The sequence below is a fragment of the Schistocerca serialis genome, chromosome 3, assembly GCF_023864345.2.
Source record: "Schistocerca serialis cubense isolate TAMUIC-IGC-003099 chromosome 3, iqSchSeri2.2, whole genome shotgun sequence".
Classification (NCBI taxonomy): Eukaryota; Metazoa; Arthropoda; class Insecta; order Orthoptera; family Acrididae; genus Schistocerca; species Schistocerca serialis.
Window position 1 is genome coordinate 830,342,427 of NC_064640.1, and position 21,097 is coordinate 830,363,523.

Consider the following 21,097-nt stretch of genomic DNA (forward strand, 5'->3'; position numbering starts at 1 on the left):
TGAGACGCGAAACAGTTGTAGTTGTTGACGATCTCTCCCATGACACCCTGATCGCTACGTCCGTGGTACGAGTAACGCCCAAGCGTAGTTTTACACGATGGTAAGGGAATCCTGCTGGACGGCGCATTTCGAGAGAAGAAGAACGTGTCTAGACAGAAAGTTTTGTTTTAATTCCTTGTCATAAGAACGCAAATGTCAGACTTCTTTTGCCAAGGCCGTTAGTCATTCACACCGGAATACGAAAGACAACGTCCAGCGATTGAGAGACTGCAGTGGGAAGCTTTGAAGACTCCCGAAGTATCTTTTAAAGGGATGTGAATAGTGTAGTAATTATATTGTAACAAATAAGCCCTCGGTCACAAATGTTAAGTCAAAATTGACCTGGTTTCGACGCTACTATGAGCGTCGTCTTCAGAATTAGACTAACTGTACTAAAACATTAGGTATATAGTACATTAATAAAATTAAAGTTTGTACTGACTCGAAACGATGCAGTACTTATAAGTCACATATTAAAAAAGATCTCGGCCGGACTTGTAAGTACTGCATCGTTTCGAGTCAGTACAAACTTTAATTTTATTAATGTACTATATACCTAATGTTTTAGTACAGTTAGTCTAATTCTGAAGACGATGCTCATAGTAACGTCGAAACCAGGTCAATTTTGACTTAACATTTGTGACCGAGGGCTTATTTGTTACAATATAATTCTGACACGGTCACTAAATCTTTGCAGCTATGTTCAAAGTTTTAATGTAGTAATGTTGAATATTTCCAGGAGAAACGAGGAAATGACCAAAATCCAATATTATGACTGCAAGCAGGATCTTAAGATAAAATCAGTGCGCCCCCAATAAAATAGAATTGATACTAAAGGAAGCTTTTATTCGTCTCTTAATCGTCAGACTGATGAAACTATAAAGAAAGTCTAAAACGTAGAATGAAATGGCGGGTGATGTTCCATTTCCTGGCTCGAAAACTGGTACAATTCTTTTAAATCTATCAGTATGAGATTTGCTCTATTTTATAAGCTCATCATGAGCTTTCAAGAAAATATTTCCCTTTGATTATCGGTACAATACCGGTGTTTTAGGGCATGCTGAAATGTAGTACCTCCGAATTTTTTTATGTTAAAACTCTTAAAGTTTTTTAAATAATAAAACGTTATTAACATTTTACATATTTATTCTTCATTTATACACATTTTCAGCCCTCTGTCGCAAGACGGCTTCAAATAGCAGCTTGTGACATGGCGGTGTGTAGAGTTATTCCGCACATGCAGCAACCTCTCCTTCAGCATGGTTAAAATGTCTCTGAGCACTATGGGACTTAACATCTGAGGTATTCAGTCCCCTAGACTTAGAACTACTTAAACCTAACTAACCTAAGTACATCACACACATCCATGCCCGAGGCAGGATTCGAACCTGCGACCGTAGCAGTCGCGCGGTTCCGGACTGAAGCGCTTAGAACCGCTCGGCTTTCGCGGCCGGCCCTTCAGCATGACAATGTCAGGTCACAGACGAGCGCTGCGACCTCTGTAACAATCCGACGCTCTGAATTCACTGTCATCGATCGTCCTCCATACAATCCCGACTTGGTACCATCCAATCTGTTTCCAATACTTAAACAACACCTTCGAGGGATCCACTTTGATACATATGAAGCGGTGCAAGTATAGGTGAGTTTATGGCTCCCTCAAGAAAGTCGAACATTCTACAGTGACGGTATCAACAAAATGGTATCTCTTTGGGAGAAATGTGAGTGAAAGGGGGACTATGTTGGGAAGTACATACGTAGCCATGAAGAAGAAAAATGTAGACTGTTAATGACGTGCGTTTTATTTAAAAAACTTTGAATTTTCACATTAAAAATTCTAAGGCATTGCTTTTCATCACTCCCTCGTATTTTGTCCAAAACGGTTCATCACAAAAGCAGAAAGTTATAGGATTCTGAGGAGTCCAGCCTCGGAAGTTGCACCGTTGGGTTACGCTAAATGAGACTTGTAACATGTTGCGAAATTCATTTAATTCAAGAGAAAATATAATATGTCCGAGTAGTATTCTAGTATCCCACACAGCAAGTGCTAATATGCGTGAAGGAACATATTGCAGTTATGATATTCCGCGTAAAGACGTGTTCTGGTTAGTGAGATGCAAATTCGTGCGGTACTACCCCACGCATGCCCTCTAACTGCCGTGCAATGAAACGAATCATTTGCATAATTTAAGCACCTAAATCTCGATTGTGTACATTCCCATGTCGTATGCGTAATGTGGGTCGCTGAATGGTAATTCGAGTGCGTATGTACCGACTAATAGTGCAACACGTTGCATGAGGCATTCAAGTTTAATATAGCTCTATATCATCACAGTTTCTGCTCTTCACGACCTGACGTTAATGAGTGTTCCTATTGAGTCATCGTAAGCAGACTTTGAATCAGAAAAAACTGTACTGCAAAGAAACGTTAACTGCTCTTTAGGTACCTTATCGCGACAACTAAGTAAACTCGTGTGCCATAAAGATGTAGTGTCTTTCTGGATTGTTCACCTGGTCACATTCGAAATGAATGCATGTTTCTCCTCATATTTCCGCTGTGAAGCTAACAGCTCTTCTACAGTGTTATTATTAAGTCGTCTTATCTTCAGCCAACCTGTTGTGCATCCATACTATAATGAAAAGTATGGTTTCAGTCATATGCAAATTTACATCTTGATGTTCAAGTAAGCTAAGCTAAATTATAGCAGCTAGGTGAAAATCGACCTGTAGAACGTTACTTATAAACCCAACCCTGAGTAAGTTCATACATTGCGCAGAATATTTGAATTATATATAACTTTGATTGCGCTATCTCAGTTTTAACGAGAATGATGGAGCAGTCAGCATGTTCGTATTTCGGAAGCCCTCTGCAGTGTTATGGAGAGACCACAAAATCTGACATGTGCCGCTTCGCTCGATTCGGCTGTTTCTTCGGATGGCACGCATACTTTGTTGTAACAGTACGTCAAGGCAAGTGCGACTCGAGACTCATCGAGAACGCTATCACTAGAGAAAAACGGAAGAAATGGTCGACTGTTAAGGGTCACAGACGTTGAAGGCATTAGAGACCTTAATTGGACAAGTATGGGGAGGAATAAACAACCATCCTAGCAACGGCTTACCGTGTTTTAGGAAAATTATGGAAAATTAAATCAAAGTGGCTAAACAGGATCTAAACGCTGCTCTGTATCAATATGATACTTCTTTCCATTTTATAGATTATCTCTGTTACTCTCACTTGTAATGGACTCGATACGCTTGTGTGGTATTCCATTGAATGTCGCACAAGTGATCTATAAGCAATCTGCTTCGTAAGCAGATTTCTATTTTCAGTGCCCTACCATTATACCGAATCCGATTACCTACTTTTCACGAAGTTTAATCTTTGATGGCCTTGCTGTTTCATATTTTCATGTAAATTTTACTCAGAGCTTTTATATCAGATTACTGATTCGAATTACGAGTCATCCATACGTAGCATAAGGCTGCTGCAGCCTTTCCTTTAGTTTAGTCCTCAGCTTCATACATCGCTATATTAAAAGCTAATTTTCTACCTTTGCACGTCGGTGATATTTTATCAAGACATGACTGGTTATTTCTGCAGTGTTCGTAGGACAATGCTTCCTCTTAGATAACGGCAAAATTTGTCAAATATCTGTAATTTTTATTAATATTATCCGCTTAGACTATAATGTATAACATGAACAGGAACGGATCCGTGGCATTTGTCGATGGCACACAGGAAATTCTTCGTGTCTCTGAAGTAGAATGTACAGTGCCCATCCAGAAAGATATACTGCATTGTACGTGTCAAAATCTTCCTGACAGTGTGATATCTTGAATGAGATTTCCACTCTGCAACAGAGTGTGCGCATACGAAACTTCCTGGCAGATTAAAACTGTGTGCCAGACCGAGACTCGAACTCGGGACCTTTGCCTTTCACAGGCAGGTTCTCTACCATCTGAGTTACCCAAGCTTGGGTAGCTCAGATGGTAGAGTACTTGCCTGCGAAAGGCAAAGGTCCCGAGTTCGAGTCTCAGTTCGGCACACAGTTTTAATCTGCCAGGAAGTTTCATGGTTCAAATGGCTCTGAGCACTATGGGACTTAATATATGAGGTCATCAGTCACCTAGAACTTAGAACTACTTAAACATTACTAACTTAAGGACATCACACACATCCACGCCCGAGGCAGGATTCGAACCTGCGACCGTAGCGGTCGCGCGGTTCCAGACTGAAGCGCCTAGAACCGCTCGGCCACAGCGGCCGGCGGAGAAAACGAGAATGCGTTTCCGTGCCCTCTATATAGGGACATGACAATTATTCTGAACGTGGCGTTATGACCTGAGTAGATACGACGTTCATTCACGGAGGACCACTGTATGCATATCTTTGCAGCAGTGCCTATCAGAAGGGAACGGTGACGAGACTGGAAGTGTGGACATATGATCGATATTTCTATGGTGCGATGAGCCTTTATTTTGATGGACAACGCTCGTCCGCATAGAGACCCAAAGTTTCTGTGACACAGGCTTAAGCACTTCGCACGCATGTAATGATTTCGCTGATTCGCAGGATCTGGCTACCATGTGATATTCATGTGACGTTTTAGGGAGACAGGTTTGGAAAGACTGCAATCACCTTGGACTACTCAGGAAGGAAGGAAGGAAGTGCCTATTTTAATGAACTGTGTACAACGGGACGATAAGAGATGAGGGATAGCTCGAATCGAACAAAGATGGGGAAAGGGATTGGCCCTAGTCAACTTCAGCAAACTATTCACACATGCTCCTAAAGTTACTAAGGAACGCCACGGAAAACCTGAAAATGGACAGTAAATTATTGGAAACCTTTTCCTGGCCAACGCGAGAGTAGTAGACTTACCACTGCCCGTCCTCAGTCGTTTCGCATTCTTTGGGATTGTTAATCGCATTCGGGGATGTATAGGGAGAAGTACACAGAACTAGTACTCAGTGTTATGAAAAATGTCCCATGCCTTTCTATTGGTGACGGATATTCTTCTAATTGTTATGTCAGCATACATGGGAAATCGTACCTCTTGTCATCACACTGCATACTCTGTCTGAAAAATAACCTGAAGACATGGTCGATTGTCAATGTAAATGAAAAAAGATTCAGTTCTGTGTCACAGACAGAATGGCCACCAAAAGCGAATTAGTGTTTTTTCATGTTTAGTGTTGTTTCCACGCCTAGTACGGTACATGAGGAACGTGATCATATTCAACAGCAGTGTGATCGCTATGAAGGACATGGAGATGCCGCGTACTCTCATGAGACAGCGATATCAGCAGCTGACAGAGTGTAAAAAGAGCCTCAGTTTGGGACTCCACATGGCCAGCTGGTCAAGTCGTACATGATCCTGAATTTTGGGGCATTCGGATGTGACAGTGGCCGCAAGTTGGACTGCATGGGAACCTGAGAACAGCCATACTCCTCGTCAAGGTTCCGGTCGACCTCATCTGACTACCACAAGAGGATCGCCGCTTGTGCACCGAGCACACTGTAAACGCTTCACAACTGGGCCTGTTATCCGAGAACAACATCGTGTGTCACCCCGCACCATTGGTAGGAGACTAGCAGCAGGGAATTACCGTCCCATGCGTTGGCTACCGTTATCGTTAAAATCACAACACAAAAGACTGCATGTGGAGTGGTGCCGTGATCGGGAATCTTGCTCACGAATGGCGCCACATTGTGCTCGGCGATGAGTCGCGGCTGTGCGCTATCCCGCATGACCATCGTCAGTCATGGTGGCGACCTGTAGGGAGTTCCAACTCTTGTATTTTTTTTTAGAGGCACAGAGGTGTTACTCCTGGCGTCACGGTGTGTAGAGCGATCGAAAATGACATCAGGTCACGGCCAGTAGTGAGCGAGAGCAGTCTGAGGACACAATGGCACATCGGTACGTCACCAGCACCCTGCGTCCTCGTGTGTTACGACTCATTCGATGCCATTTTTCAACAAGACGATGTTCGTCAACACATGGCAAGTGTATCTGTGAGCTGGTTGCTCCAGGTACTCCCGTGGCCAGTAAGATCTCCAGATCTGTCTCCAATAGGACAGGTGTGGGACCGGCTGTGACGTGAACTCTGCCCAGCGCCAGAATATCAAGGACCAGGTACAACAATTTGCCTCGAGACAGGATACATCTTTTATGACAGTCTTCCAAAAGGAATCGGTGTTGCTTCCAGGCCAGAGAGGTTGCTGCGTCATACTGATATGCGGGCTCATACTGCCAATTTCTTTTTAAATTTGGATCGATTTTGTAATCACTGATATAACAGCAAATACCCTTTCAACCAGTGATGTTTCATTTCATTTCATCCTCCCTTCTGGATGTATGACTTTTTTGTCAGGCAGTTGTAATGAATCATCCTCCTCTAACATTACTTTTTTTTTAATAGAGATAACTGATACCATGTATAATCTCGAATATCGCATAGGTTAAAAGTATGTCAGCTGTTTCATTAAAAGTATTCGTATGATTTTGTATACGATGTATTATATTTCAGACTAAAATGTATAAAAAATAAATTAATGTGTTAGTCTTCTTTTAAAAATATTTGAAATTACAAAATCTGTGACATTCTTAAAATTCATATTATTAATTGCACAATCTAACACTAATTATTAAATTCATTTATGGATTAATTTATAAAATATTGATATATTTTAGAAATGATTCATCTTTTGTTTTGAAAACTCTTTTGCTTTGTAAACTCTTTGAAATAATGTGAGTACCGCATAATGTAAGTAGCGGTGGGCATGCCTCTGATGGAAACGCACGTATTTTTCTGAACTTGTCAACAACAATGTAATTATTGGTTTTTTGAACGTGGAAATTGTAAAGTCAGTGTGATTTAGAAGAATGGTATAAAATAAGAAGATATTCATAGCAACAGGCAACCCTTCAACAGTTATTTTGTCATCACGAACCTAAGAAATCGAAATTTTCAGCTGCAACAAAGTACTCCTCGACAAGACTTTGAGTCATCGACAACAACAACGAGATAATCAAGATAAGTAAAAAGTTCTTCTTTTGTAATCTTACTCTACTCGTAATTTTCAAAAATTTGTGTAAATAATGAGAATGTTAATGGTGATGTGTGGGAGGGTAAGATTACACGGTGTAGTTCCGAAGGTCGCTATCTGTTTTACGTTGTTCTGTGTCCGTTCACGGTGGGGAGTTCCTGTAGCATCGCGTAGGCTAAGTCTACATATTCCCTAGAGGTTCTTATGGTCTCTTTTATCTCCTGGTACACTATACTACTAACACTGCAGCATAAAATATGATTGTTCATTAGCTTTAGATGCTATTAGATACCTTGTAGTATAAAGATGAAGATTGCCAGATTTACCTACAGGCTTAACAATAAAAGCATCATATGTAATTACTTTAGTGTTTTCACAATTTATTTTACAATTACGTTATATTACCGGTTTATTTATAAAGTCAGACTAAACTATTAGTTTCTCCGTGACTCACTAGAATTTCATTTATTCACTATACCATCATCGTCATGTGGGAGACATAATTTACATCACTACTCCTGATGGAGATAAGTTATGTAAGGAATGCCACAGTGCTGAGAAGAAGCCGAATATTAAAAGGTGCAAAATGTCCATATACTGTTGTGTGTATATGTTCAAATTATTTTCCATTGGTCTATGAGTGAAATTAATTGTTTCTTCGTGGACAAATACGGAACCATGGCAATCAAATCCTTTTTATTGTTTGCGTAGCTTCAGTGAGGAACAAACATCCAAGGTTGCGAATCTCATATATCTTACAAGTTTTTCTCTCTTGAGTACGCTTATCAAGTCTCTGTCTGTCTATGCGATTGTTTGACTACTGCACCAAAAAAATCCAATGAATCGTAAACGATAGTGGCAGGTATGGAAATGTTATTATTCTTTGCATCTGTCACCAGCCAAAACTCGAAACTGAAAAAAAATTACCGTGTATATGGATTACATTAAGTGGTTTAACAACTTTAGACTCCACCTCAAAAAATGGTTCAAATGGCTCTGAGCACTATAGGACTTAACTTCTGAGGTCATCAGTCCGCTAGAACTTAGAACTACTTAAACCTAACTAACCTAAGGACATCACACACATCCATGACCGAGACAGGACTCGAACCTGCGACCGTAGCGGTCGCGCAGTTCCAGACTGTAGCGCCTAGAACCACTCGGCTACTCCGGCCGTCAGAGTTCACCTCCATTTTAGACAAGTCGATCAGTATAAATGCTTTTCCTGGCGGTATTCCTTCTCGCTGCAAGGCAATATCAGAGTCATCAGAGAGAAAGCTATCGCCAGCGACAAAATATCGTTGTGGCTTTCTTTCTAATAATTCATAAAGAAAAATGACATTATCTTAATTGGCGCACAACAGAAAGAAAAATTGACAGACAAGTGAAGGGCACACTGAACATTTCTCAGATGCCAGTCATGGGAATTGACCTCGATCCATCTGGTTCACAAGCATCACTACACGTAGACTTTGTGGCGTGTATTGGTCCTTATCACATTGCATCTTTTTATTGTAATGTCTCAAATTGCACAGACATGATACTTGGCACCTTTGTACAATTAATTATTAAATTATAAGTAATGTACAGTAGAGCATCGATTATCCGTATACCGACCAACCGAAATATCGGTGGGCCGAAAGCATTACAGTCGGTAAACTGAAACACACTGGCTGCATTTGATAATCCAAAAGGAGTCTACAATTCCGCGACGCTTAAAGAGAATAAAAATTGTTAGTTACCTGCAACAACCAAAAGAAGTCACAGATAGAAACAATAAGTTTTCCAGAATGGTACGACACTGAACTTATCTCTGAAGTCAAAAAGCATCAGCCTGAAATTGATATTTCTATAAATATTTTGCTGTTGATTGTTAACTCCCCAAGACATTCTTCAACGTGAAAGTGAAAACGGAAGTTTTGAAGTTGCTTTTTCCTCCTAATGTTACTCCAGTACTCCAACCAATGTACCACGACGGTATTGAAAGTTTCAAACGTTATTAGAGAAAGGCATTGCAGCGTATGGTACTGATCAGGGAAGAAAATAAACAAACAATTGAGTAACTGTACAAAGTAATTGACTAGAAGAACGCTGTACACACGACAGATGAAGCTTGGCCTACTGACAAGGACTCCGAGCTAACAAAATCTTGCGATGAGCTCCTCTCTTCAGACGATTCTATCACAGCACCTGACGACCCAACGAGTAGCCAATTTGTATCTCAACTGGCTGGGTCAATTAAAGAATCTTCAAGATCAGAAGAATGCGATCATGAAAATGTTCAAGGATGGTTCTAATGCGACAATGACGGGCGTAGCTATAAAATATTGACAGACGATGAAATAATTGGACCAAGACCACTGCGGTAGGAGGAAGTGCCTAGAGACAACGACCATTCTGAAAAAAATAGCGTCTACTGATGACGCTTTCCACTGCGATGAGGCACCTATGAAGTGCTTACAACAAGAATAAGATGCTTTCCAGTCACTGTCTTCAAAACAACTACGAGATTTAGCACCAAAAAACGAATCTCTGCTCTGACAAATTTTGTATTTTCTTTCGTCTACATCTACATCTACATCTATACTCCGCAAGCCACCCAACGGTGTGTGGCGGAGGGCACTTTACGTACCACTGTCATTACCTCTCTTTCCTGTTCCAGTCGCGTATGGTTCGCGGGAAGAACGACTGCCGGAAAGCCTCCGTGCACGCTCGAATCTCTCTAATTTTACATTCGTGATCTCCTCGGGAGGTATAAGTAGGGGAAAGCAATATATTCGATACCTCATCTAGAAACGCACCCTCTCGAAACCTGGACAGCAAGCTACACCGCGATGCAGAGCGCCTCTCTTGCAGAGTCTGCCACTTGAGTTTGCTAAACATCTCCGTAACGCTATCACGCTTACGAAATAACCCTGTGACGAAACGCGCCGCTCTTCTTTGGATCTTCTCTATCGCGTCCGTCAACCCGACCTGGTACGGATCCCACATTGATGAGCAATACGCAAGTATAGGTCGAACGAGTGTTTTGTAAGCCACCTCCTTTGTTGATGGACTACATTTTCTAAGGACTCTCCCAATGAATCTCAACCTGGCACCCGCCTTACCAACAATTAATTTTATATGATCATTCCACTTCAAATCGTTCCGCACGCATACTCCCACATATTTTACAGAAGTAACTGCTACCAGTATTTGTTCCGCTATCATATAATGATACAATAAAGGATCTTTCTTTCTATGTATTCGCAATACATTACATTTGTAATGTAAGCTGTAGCCTCGATTTAAAAACCAAACTGAACTTTTCGAGCAGGACTGTGTGGTCAGTTCACTTTGTTGAAACTTCCTGGCATATCAAAACTGTGTACCGGACCGAGACTCGAACTCGGGACCCTTGCCTTTCGCGGGCAAGTGCTCTACCAACTGAGCTACCCAAGCACGACTCACGGCCCCTCCTCACAGCTTTACTTCTGCCAGTACCTCGTCTCCTACCTTCCAAACATTACGAGGTACTGGCAGAAGTAAAGCTGTGAGGAGGGGCCGTGAGTCGTGCTTGGGTAGCTCAGTTGGTAGAGCACTTGCCCGCGAAAGGCAAACGTCCCGAGTTAGAGTCTCGGTCCGGCACACAGTTTTAATCTGCCAGGAAGTTTCATATCAGCGCACACTCCGCTGCAGAGTGAAAATCTCATTCTAGTTCACTTTGTTATTTGTAAGATATATGACAAAAAACTATGTTTGGATCAGTGTTTCTTCGTTTTATATTCCAATGAATGAAGTGATCAGTTTTCCTAATAATCTAGGATCAGAACACCTCACATCCATTTGTTTCGGATAATCGATGCTCTGTGTGCTGAGGCAGCCTGGTGAGTGGACTGACCTGCGTCTCGGTGAGCATGAGGTTGGTCGCGACCTCGAAGCGCTTGGGCCTGGACAGGTACTTGTTCTGGCGGAACTGCTTCTCCAGCTCCAGCAGCTGCTGCGACGTGAAGGCGGTGCGCGGCCGGCGCGTCTTCCCCAGCAGTGCGTGCTGCGGCCCGCCGCATCCTACGCACACCAACACACACGCACTCGCTCAGCCGCCGCCACCGCCTCGCAAACTGGCACATACTTTATGTCCTCGCCTAACTAACATAAAGGCATATCGTGTATTTATAGTTCCATTTGTACTACACGGGATAATCGTAAAGTTTTAATTTTCATCAAAATTGGACGTACTCCTCTCGATGGAGTTACAGCAATCGTTACTCATAAAAAAGTGTCCAGAATAAGTCTTCAGATCCCTTGCCTTTATTTCCATATGACTGTTTTCGGGCCAGTTGCCCTTCTTCAGATCTATTGCGAAAGATTATGTAATAATCACAATGGGTTCAAATTACAAATGGTTTAAAATTTAAGTTTATAAAGCTTCAAGATCCTTAAGAATTTACTTATAATACAAATGTCTGCAACATATAATTTGTTATAGTTACAGAGTAACCAGTAGAATTTGGAAATGAGAGTTCACTGTCATAACCATCCATGCACTAGCCTGCTGCGGCTTTATATATATATATATATATATATATATATATATATATATATATATATATATATATATATATATATATGGAAACCTGATTGGTGCAACACCTACATCTCTGAAAAGCGCCCTCTACCTGTAGAGAGTGGACCAAAATGGCTATTGGCACTAAGCGACTTAACTTCTGAGGTCATCAGTCGCCTAGAACTTAGAACTAATTAAACCTAACTAACCTAAGGACATCACACACATCCATGCCCGAGGCAGGATTCGAACCTGCGACCGCAGCGGTCGCTCGGTTCCAGACTGCAGCGCCTAGAACCGCACGGCCACTCCGGCCGGCAGAGAGTGGACCTTTGCAATTCATGAGAAATGCTGATAAGTGTAGCATAAATCACCGACGTCGAATTTAATAACATTAAAATGTTTTAAAAGAATTTTATAGAACAATTATCAAAATTTTTAAAATAATTGTTTCATACGAATCCTAACTGTTGCAAAGTTTGTAGCACTCGAAAGTACCCTCTGTTGACTTACATTATACATAAAAGATGTTCCTTTGTGTAAAAATGAAACGTCGATGAGGAAATTATTATAAAAATCTTAAAAGAGCTTTAAAATAACCAAAAACATTTTCTGCTCCTTCCGTTTGGCGATCATAGAGCCAGTAGCACTCGAGAGTGCGATATGTTGTGTCACAGGTATGTTGTATCAGAAACACGAGGTTTAGAACTATAATAGTAGCAACTATTTATTTACAACTTATACAAAATAGCCACATATTTCAATGTTTTATTGTTGCGCTGTAAACAAGACGGTAAGACTTGTAAAGCGCCACTACGGTTTTAGATTAATATTGCTTCTTCATTCCTGTGTTCTTTAATTTTCTGTCACATTGATTTGTCATCGGACACTTGATATTGACAGAATTGGAAGATAGTGTTACTGTGAAGGTACACATATCACGGTAATAAAGTTCCTAACCCTGTGCCACAGTGACATGTTCCCTATAAATGTCCTACTCTTACTTCTCTATATAATTATGTCAATAAGAAACAAAAAAATGATGAGAAAACTCTCTTGCAATCAGGACAGTTCCTACTAGACACTGTAATTATTATACTTCAAGTTCATAGGAAAGGCCTTACGGTGTTGTTTACATTGCAGTAGCATTTGGCTCTGAGCACTATGGGACTTAACATCTGAGGCCATCAGTTCCCTAGAACTTAGAATTACTTAAACCTAACTACCCTAAGGACATCACATACATTCATGCCCGAGGAAGGATTCGAACCTGCGACCGTAGCGGTCGCAGTAGCATTTACACGTTTCCGGTCTCTGTAAAATATTACATGTTTTAGCCTGTTCTTCTTCTTTTACTTGTGCCTTTATCCCGCAGTATTGGCAGGGCGGCATGGTTAGTGTGAAGGGGTGGCCGGACGCCCTTCCTGCGCCACCCCATACTCCCCGCGGACGGAAACAGTGTACCCCAGCTGTCTGCGTCTAGTGTAAATCATGAAATAGTGCGAACGTGTTTCAAATGTCTGCGAGTCGTGTAACGCATGTGGAAAGTGGGGACCAGCCCGGTATTCATCTAGGGGTATGTAGAAAACCACCTAAAAACCACATCTAGGCTGGCCGGCACACCGGTCCTCGTCATTAATCCGCTGGGCGGTTCCGATCCGTGGCCAGCGCGCCTACCCGAGTCCAGGAAGCAGCAGCGCATTAGCGCTCTTTTTTTTTGTTTTTTTTTTCTTTTTTCTTTTTTTTCTTTTTTTTCCTTTTTTTATTTTTTTTAATTTTTTTTAATCGAACCAGGGATTTTCTTTTCTTTTGAAAACCCGTTAATAAAATGGAACTAAAAAAAAACAAGTGCCACCACCACTTTTCATCCTATTAACAAAAAATCTAGGCCACTTCAGGCGTTGGCTCCTGACTAAACCTACCCCTGAGAGCTGCCTATATACCAGGGGAAATATGGGAAATCAAGGTTAGGGCTATCCTTACAAACAAAACAAAATCTTCCTTTTTCTGATTTTTTTTTTTTTTTTTTTTTTTTGTGTAAGTGATCAGAGGCGTGCGCTCTCGGCTACTCTGACGGGTCATGTGTTGTAGTCTGTTATTTCATCTAAAACTAACGTGGATCAACAGTTATTAGTGTTCGTGCAATCTTTCCGCACTCCGATTCGTGACTGTGTACACCATGCGCACCTGCGACTAACTCAGCAGACTTCCTCAGACCAACTAGGGCGCGCCTAGTCGACAGGCTCCTATTCTCGGATGATGGGGCATTCCGCGCCACCTGTGGGCTGCAACGGCACAGACGGGTCAGGGCAAGATTCGATATGTCTTTATCATTACAGTCTTCAGTTCGGCATGTTTTTGGGACTTGCACTGGTGGATTGTATGATGAAGGAAAACGATGGCATTCTTTAAATAGAAGTGACTGATTACAATACCGGAAATTTGCGCAGTTGTTCACGTCTGTAAAAGCTCATGGCTCTTTCTAATATCAAACTGACTAAGGTGGTGCAGTGGTCAGACGCTGGAAGCACATTCGGGAGCACGGTGGTTCAAATCCCCGTCTGTCCTTCTAGCATTGGGTTCTCCGTGATTTTCCTAAATCGCTTGTCGCAAATGTCGGTATACGCCTTTAGGAAGGGTCGACTCGCTTCACCATCTTTCCACAGTACGAGAATATGCTCTATCTCTACTAACATTGTCGTCGATGGGACTTTAAACACTAATCTCTTCTTTCATCTCGTATCATCACCATTGTTTATGAAGTAGAACTCGAACAATCTGCTTTACTATCGCTCTAAAACAACGAAGTGTTTTGTTACAGAAAATCTACGAATACACCGTGAAAATCTGCTTCAGAAAACGTCGTCGTATATGACTCGCTTACCTCTGATTAAGGTTTTGTACAAAGTGTGACTTCTACTTTTTTATAGCACTTCGGGTCTTAACAACGAATGAGAGTCGTGATGGTGTGGTGTGCGCTGAATATCAGAAATAATAATAATTAGAATAACTGCCAGAGACTTAACAGCAACTACTACGTCTAGGAAGTTGTAGAGCTCTAATTTACATCCTTATTTCAACACATTCTATGGTGTATATTTCAACGCGACAACTTCATGTGCAAACTTTTGAAACTCAATCACTAGTTATCACATATAGACTTCTCCAAGGCTAATTTGAGAGTTAAGGTCACATGATAATTGACCAAAAGTAGTTTTAAGACGTCGGTGATTGCGCAGTTTGAAGTCTGATGGAAAGAGAATTAGCAAGTAATAATGCAGAAACATTCCTAATGGTTAGGTTCCTATAAAATATACTTTGTATGGAGAAAGTGTGGATGTATTTTTCTTACTTTTAAATCGGTTATTTGTTTTCAGAGTACTCATGAGTGTCGTATATTTGTTGCTTTACCGGGGATTTTTCGGTGGTGCTGCATTTTTTTCTGTCTAGGATTTTATTTCTCTGGACAGTGAGTAAACGCGTCAACACAACAGTCGTAATGCACTGTCATTATAATTGACATCGATATGTGAATTCTACAGCACGAAAATCTTTGCGAACGAACGAGGGCTTGCTGTAAAGTAATGCCTCCGAACATTTTTATTCTGTTCTCAATATTGGTTGAGGTATTACGTCTCATACACATTAGTCGGTCGACTTTCCCGCTTCGCTGACGCAAGTTGCACTTTTGCTGGTTTTAACCCGTATCTTCAAGGAATTGGCATATTAATCTTGGTCTGGCAGTGTTAGTGGTACAGAGTGGCCGGATGCCCCACCTGTTGCCCGGGAGAGAAATTTGTGTAACCCATCTATCTGCGTGTAGTGTTATCCCGTGCGAAAGTGTGAGAATGTTATGGAGATATTTGCGAATCGTGTAACTGAGCAGCTGTGGGAAGCCGCCTAAAAACCACATCTAGGCTGGCCGACATACCGGCCCTCATCGTTAATCCGCACGGCAGCACTGATCGGGGTCCGGCGCGGCTCCCCGAATCCCGAAAGTGGTGTAGTAAAGCGCGCGGCTATCCGAGTGGGTCACGTTGTGCACTTAGGACGGGCTCACTAGTAAACTTCCGCACCCAGGAAGAGTCAAGCAACATATTATTTCATATGTCGCGATATGACCATGACAATAAAATCAGAAAAATTCGAGGCTATACAGACGCTTGCCGACAGTGATGCATCGCACTCATAGAATGGGAAAAAACGTGCTCCACTTTTCGAGAGTGCAGAAGTGAGACATCTTTCCAACTAAATATGCTAATAACTACGTTATTTTTTCGGAGATGAACTGCGTAGGCAGCACCAGGAATGCTTGTTTAGTGTCACATTTGCACGCGTCACCTCCTACCGACGCAAAGTAATGGCTGCTGGCAGCGCGCCCGGTCGACAACTTTAGTAGGATTGTGAAAATATTTGCACAACATTATAGCTTGACAGGAAAAATTAAACGCCTTCGGAGTGTAAGAAAGATCAACATCTACATTAACAGCAGCTGCGTTGCCTACTTACGCATACGGGGCTGTTTCATCTCTTCTGCGTTGCGAATGTACAACCCGGCAGACTCCCCTTGCATTACTGAGTGCCGACTCCTCCCATAGATCTGAACGTGCAGAAGAACGCCTCTAGTCCGACACATAGCCTCATTAAGTTATCAAAGAGCTAGTCACCAAGAGACAGGTTCTGAGAAACTTCTGCACTCTCAACTGCGCAGGTATTGAAGTGATTCTGATCGCATGAGGTGCGTACTTCTTAAGACACCAGACTTGCATTTAGCAGAGCGCGTGTTAAGTATCCCATCCGGCCATCCAGATTTAAGTTTTCCTTGGTTCCCTAAACCTCTCAAGGCAAATGCGAGGATGATTCCATTGAAAATGTCATGAAAGATTTCATTCTTTATTCTTACCCAGTCCCAGCTCTTGCTCGATCACTAATGACCTCGTCACCGAAAGAACATTAAACTTTATATTCCTTCTTAAGGCGGCTTTTATGAATTGTTTAACTTGCTTCTGTCCACAAACAAAATCTAAGATTTATGTTGACAACTAGTTGTCAAGTCACGATATAACGACACTTTTGGAAGTATCCGGAGTAGAGTTCCTTTGCAGCATATACAAAAGCTAGATAAACTGACTGTTGTGTACATAGTTCGGCGTAGTCAGCGCGTACACAACTTTCCCACTAGAGCGCGCCCCGCTAAGCACAACAGCGCAGGCGCAGCGCTCGTCCGTCTCCGCACTACGAGATGGCGCTGTCATAAAGACGGACCAAATTCTGCTTCCGCCGATCCGCGTATTAATATGTAACGCAGCCAATGAGATTGCTGATAACGTAGAACCTTTTCTCCTCGCGGATCACACTCGCGCAGTGATACCTGAACGCTTGAGGTATTATAACGTGTGTACAGACCTCCGATTAGTCAGTCTGCCTTAGTCTGCACCAGTCTGCATTAGTCTGTACCAGTCTATAGTCAAGGTTCAGTCTGCGCCTAATAAGATTATCATATTCCTGTACATAGCCATGAAGAGAAATGATTAGACACTTCGTCCAGTATCAGAGATATGTGAGAATAAGATTAACGTACCAAGACCAAAGGAACTTCAGATTGTCGATTGTAAATAGCATCCAGAACCAAGTTAAGTTATTTTTATGCTTGTGATTATTTTAATAAATGTGTGTGAAAATTAATCAAGTTCTGTTTAAAGTTGGTCACCGTCAATCTGCTACTCTAAGCATGCAAGTGGCATTTCTATCGTCTGACCTAATGGCAGAAGATAAACACGCTACAATAAGACCACGAGACATATTGCTGACAGTCGCCTACTTCGTTAGAGCGACAAGTCAAATAATCTGATGGTGTGTGTACCGAAGGTCTTACAGTACGCACACCACACTAACAGTGGCGGATTCTGTTGGTGATAGCACCCCAGGGCTATCTGCAGCCATGGAATGCTTGCTGCAGTGTTTTCCACCGCTGTTGACCGATGTATGTTCGAGTATTCACGCATCGAAGACGATGACCGACACGTTCCCATAGTCGTTCAGCTGGGTCACAGTAGTAGTTTGAAGTCTTTTGACCGTACTGTCCGAAACACCCGTCGGTATCTCTAGTAGCAACGTGAGGCGTATTATCTCGCTGAAGGATCTTGCTCTTCTTAGGAAAGACACCCACAGTGCATGCGTGAACGTGATATCCAAGCATGAATTTTTAATCCGGTTGTTCGGCAGTACTCCCTGCATATATTAATGGTCCTACAGAATGCCGCAAAAACATTTCCCAGAATGTAACACCTGTTGGCCTCCACGAACCGTCTCAGCCGACTTTTACGTCTGATACCAGTGATAGTTTCAGCTCTGCAGCTATCACGAGTTGTATTCCCAGTCGTTAAATGACTCCTCACACGACACAAATTCACCTTAGAGGCACATAAACATTTCCTAAGATTTAACCCAGTCTCTCCTCCGCCACTGGGCTTGAAAGCATATGGAAATAACTTTTTATATCCACGTTTTCTGCAGTTGAGTGGTATCCACGGCTCAGTATTCTTAGGTAACGTGGATTCATCCATCTGTTGTACATGACCATACCATATTAACTGCTTCTGTTCGATGTCAGTTGTAAGCGACCCTCCTACATCCATTCGCTATCGAACCTCTTCGTTACATACTTTCTCTTTTCTGGATTTTGCTAGCGACTGTCTGGATGCACCCGTTTATGTGGTCTCCAGCTTCCTCTTCCCATATATGACTTACATGCCGCAAAATCACGCTCCTGCTCTTGATACTACTTACAATATTGTTTCACGTTACCGAAGGAAGTGATGCAGTAGTTATGACATTGGATTATGTTGGGCCGCGGCGAGGTTCAAATCAACAACCAGCCATTCTAAATTATGTTTTCCGTTTTTTCCCACAATGTGTTCAGGTTAATGGCGCATTCGTCCTTAAACAAGGCCATTGCCGACTTCGGTCCTAAATATTACCCAAAATAGCTAATGCTCCGCCTACCGAGCAGGGCGTTCAACTTTCCTATCTCACATGAGTAATCCTAGTATCTGTTTTCCGTGCCTCTGATGGGATTACATTTAACTGTTCTTTCTAGCAGCCAGGGAACAGAAGAAGTTCCTACTGTTAATAGAAGGAAAATTAGACTTTATGCCTTGTTAGAAAAATGGTTCAAATGGCTCTGAGCACTATGGGACTCAACTTCTGAGGTTATTATTCCCCTAGAACTTAGAACTAGTTAAACCTAACTAACCTAAGGACATCACACACACCCATGCCCGATGCAGGATTCGAACCTGCGACCGTAGCGGTCTCGCGGTTCCAGACTGCAGCGCCTAGAACCGCACGGCCACTTCGGCCTTGTCAGAGATGGAGGCAAATGCCTCTGACTTTACCTCCGCATATGTATTCAGCAAGTTACTGCACAGTCCGTAGCGGAGGGTAATCAGTAATACACGTGGGCGTGCTGAAAAGAAATGTCATTTTATGCGACAACTCTTAAAGCTCCTTAAATAAAACAAACGTTATTAACATTCTACACCTATATTTGCAGCCTTCTGCCACTAGAGGGCTCCGAATCGTAGCTTGTAACTTATGTCGGTGCTTATAATCGAGTTTCGAATTCAGAGAGTTCGTCCACACATGGAGCACCATCTCTTTCAGCATGATAATGCCAGACCACACACGAGCGCTGCGACATCTGCAACAATTCGACATCTTGGGTTCGCTGTCGTCGATCATTCTCGCTACAGTCCCGACTTGGCCCCATCCGATTTTCATCTGTTTCCAAAACTTAAAGAACACCTTAAAGGACTTCACCTTGATGGTGATGAAGCGGTGCAAACAGAGATGAGGCCGCGGCTCCGTCAACAATGTCAAACATTCTACAGTGACGGTATCAACAAACTGGTCTCTCGTTGGGAGAAACGTGTTCGCTGCCATGGTGACTACAGTGAGAAATAAATATGTAGACACGAAAAATAAATATTTAGATTGTTAATAAAATTCGTTTTATTTAAAAAGATTTAAGAGTTTTCAAATAAAAAATTCTGAAGCGCTAGTTTTCAGCACGCCCTCGTGGATGTCAATCTTCTTTCTGTAATATTCGCACACTGCACGTCGAAAAACTGAAAGCATGCGTCTTGATCAGTGTTATCTTATTATCGCGATACCCGCCCGAGATAAACGATGTAGGCAGCAGAACTGTCTCACAGTACACTTCAAGCACCAATTTACAACATCTGTATTCCGAAGATTCCAATTTAAGTTCTCCAAGCATCTCCGTTACACTTTTCTAAAGACTTTAGAGACCTGTTACGATAGTAGCAGCATATTGCTGAATTCTTAAGATATATCGTGTCAGGTCTGTTTGATATGACCTCAGTATTGGAACAGTCCTTTATACTTTGTCTCACTAGTGTTCTGTATGCGTTTTACTCTCTTCACTGTCCCAGAACCCTCTCAACTTCTATAGGCCTTCCCTCCTACTAATTTCACGTATTCAGTCACTTTCATATAGGTTCACAGCTTTACCATTATTGGTTTCGGAACTGTGCCATCCTCTAGGAGTTAACCAACAGTCTTTTAAACGAATATTCCCATTGTCTTAGTTTTGTTTATCAGATTATCTTGAGTTTCTCCACATTTATGAGAGCTGCCTTTCAATACTGTGACAACGGCCTTACCGCAATGGTAACACCGGTTCCCGTCAAACATTTGAAGTTAAGCATTATAGGGCTTGGCTAGCGCTTGCACGGGTCACTACACGGGTCTGCCGAGTGTTGTTGACAAGCGGGGTGCACTCAACACTTGTAAGGCAAATTGAGGAGCTACTTCATTCAGAAGTAGTGGCACCCTTCACGAAAACTGACAACGGCCGGGGGAGCGGTGTGCTGACGACATGCCCTACTGTATGGCATCTAAGGACTGAGGATGACACGGCGGCCGGTCGGAACCGTTGCGCCTTCAAGGCCTGTTTGAACGTTATTTGTTTTATTGTTTGCTTTTCAGTACTCCAAGTGGGACTAAGCTCTAAGTCCTTCCAGTGGCTTCCCGCTCTACATCACGTCAAGCGTCACTTAGCATTGACTACAGAAATCTGTGGATTATGAGGAACTACTCAACCATTGCACCCCATTCTTTTTAGGTACCTACGAACAGTCATTGTGCTAGCTGGACTGCTGGTAGCAATCTGAAACTGAGGAGTGATTCCTTCCGCTGATCTCACGCTTACAACTACTCTCCACAATGCTCGACGATCCATGCCCGTCAGTAGATGAGGTCTCACCAACAGTCGATGTGAGCTGATTTAGAAGGGTTGATGATGATGATGTTTGGTTTGTAGGGCGCTCTAGTGCGCGGTCATCAGCGCCCGTACAAAGTCCCAATTTTTACACAGTCCAATTTTTACACAGACCAATCGAGCCACTGTCACGAATGAAGATGATGAGGACAAC

General features: G+C 42.3%; 1 protein-coding gene across 1 annotated transcript in view; it reads right to left on the bottom strand.

Moving 5' to 3' along the window:
* Positions 1-16,212, bottom strand: part of LOC126471252 (motor neuron and pancreas homeobox protein 1-like) — a 68,988-nt gene extending 52,776 nt beyond the window's left edge. Inside the window, exons 1-2 of the mRNA XM_050099370.1 lie at positions 16,149-16,212; positions 10,974-11,140 (exon numbers count right to left, since the gene is read on the bottom strand). Of these exons, the coding sequence (XP_049955327.1) occupies positions 10,974-11,140; positions 16,149-16,212 (231 nt within the window). The remainder of the gene's footprint in view (positions 1-10,973; positions 11,141-16,148) is intronic.
* Between the last annotated feature and the right edge of the window lie 4,885 nt (positions 16,213-21,097).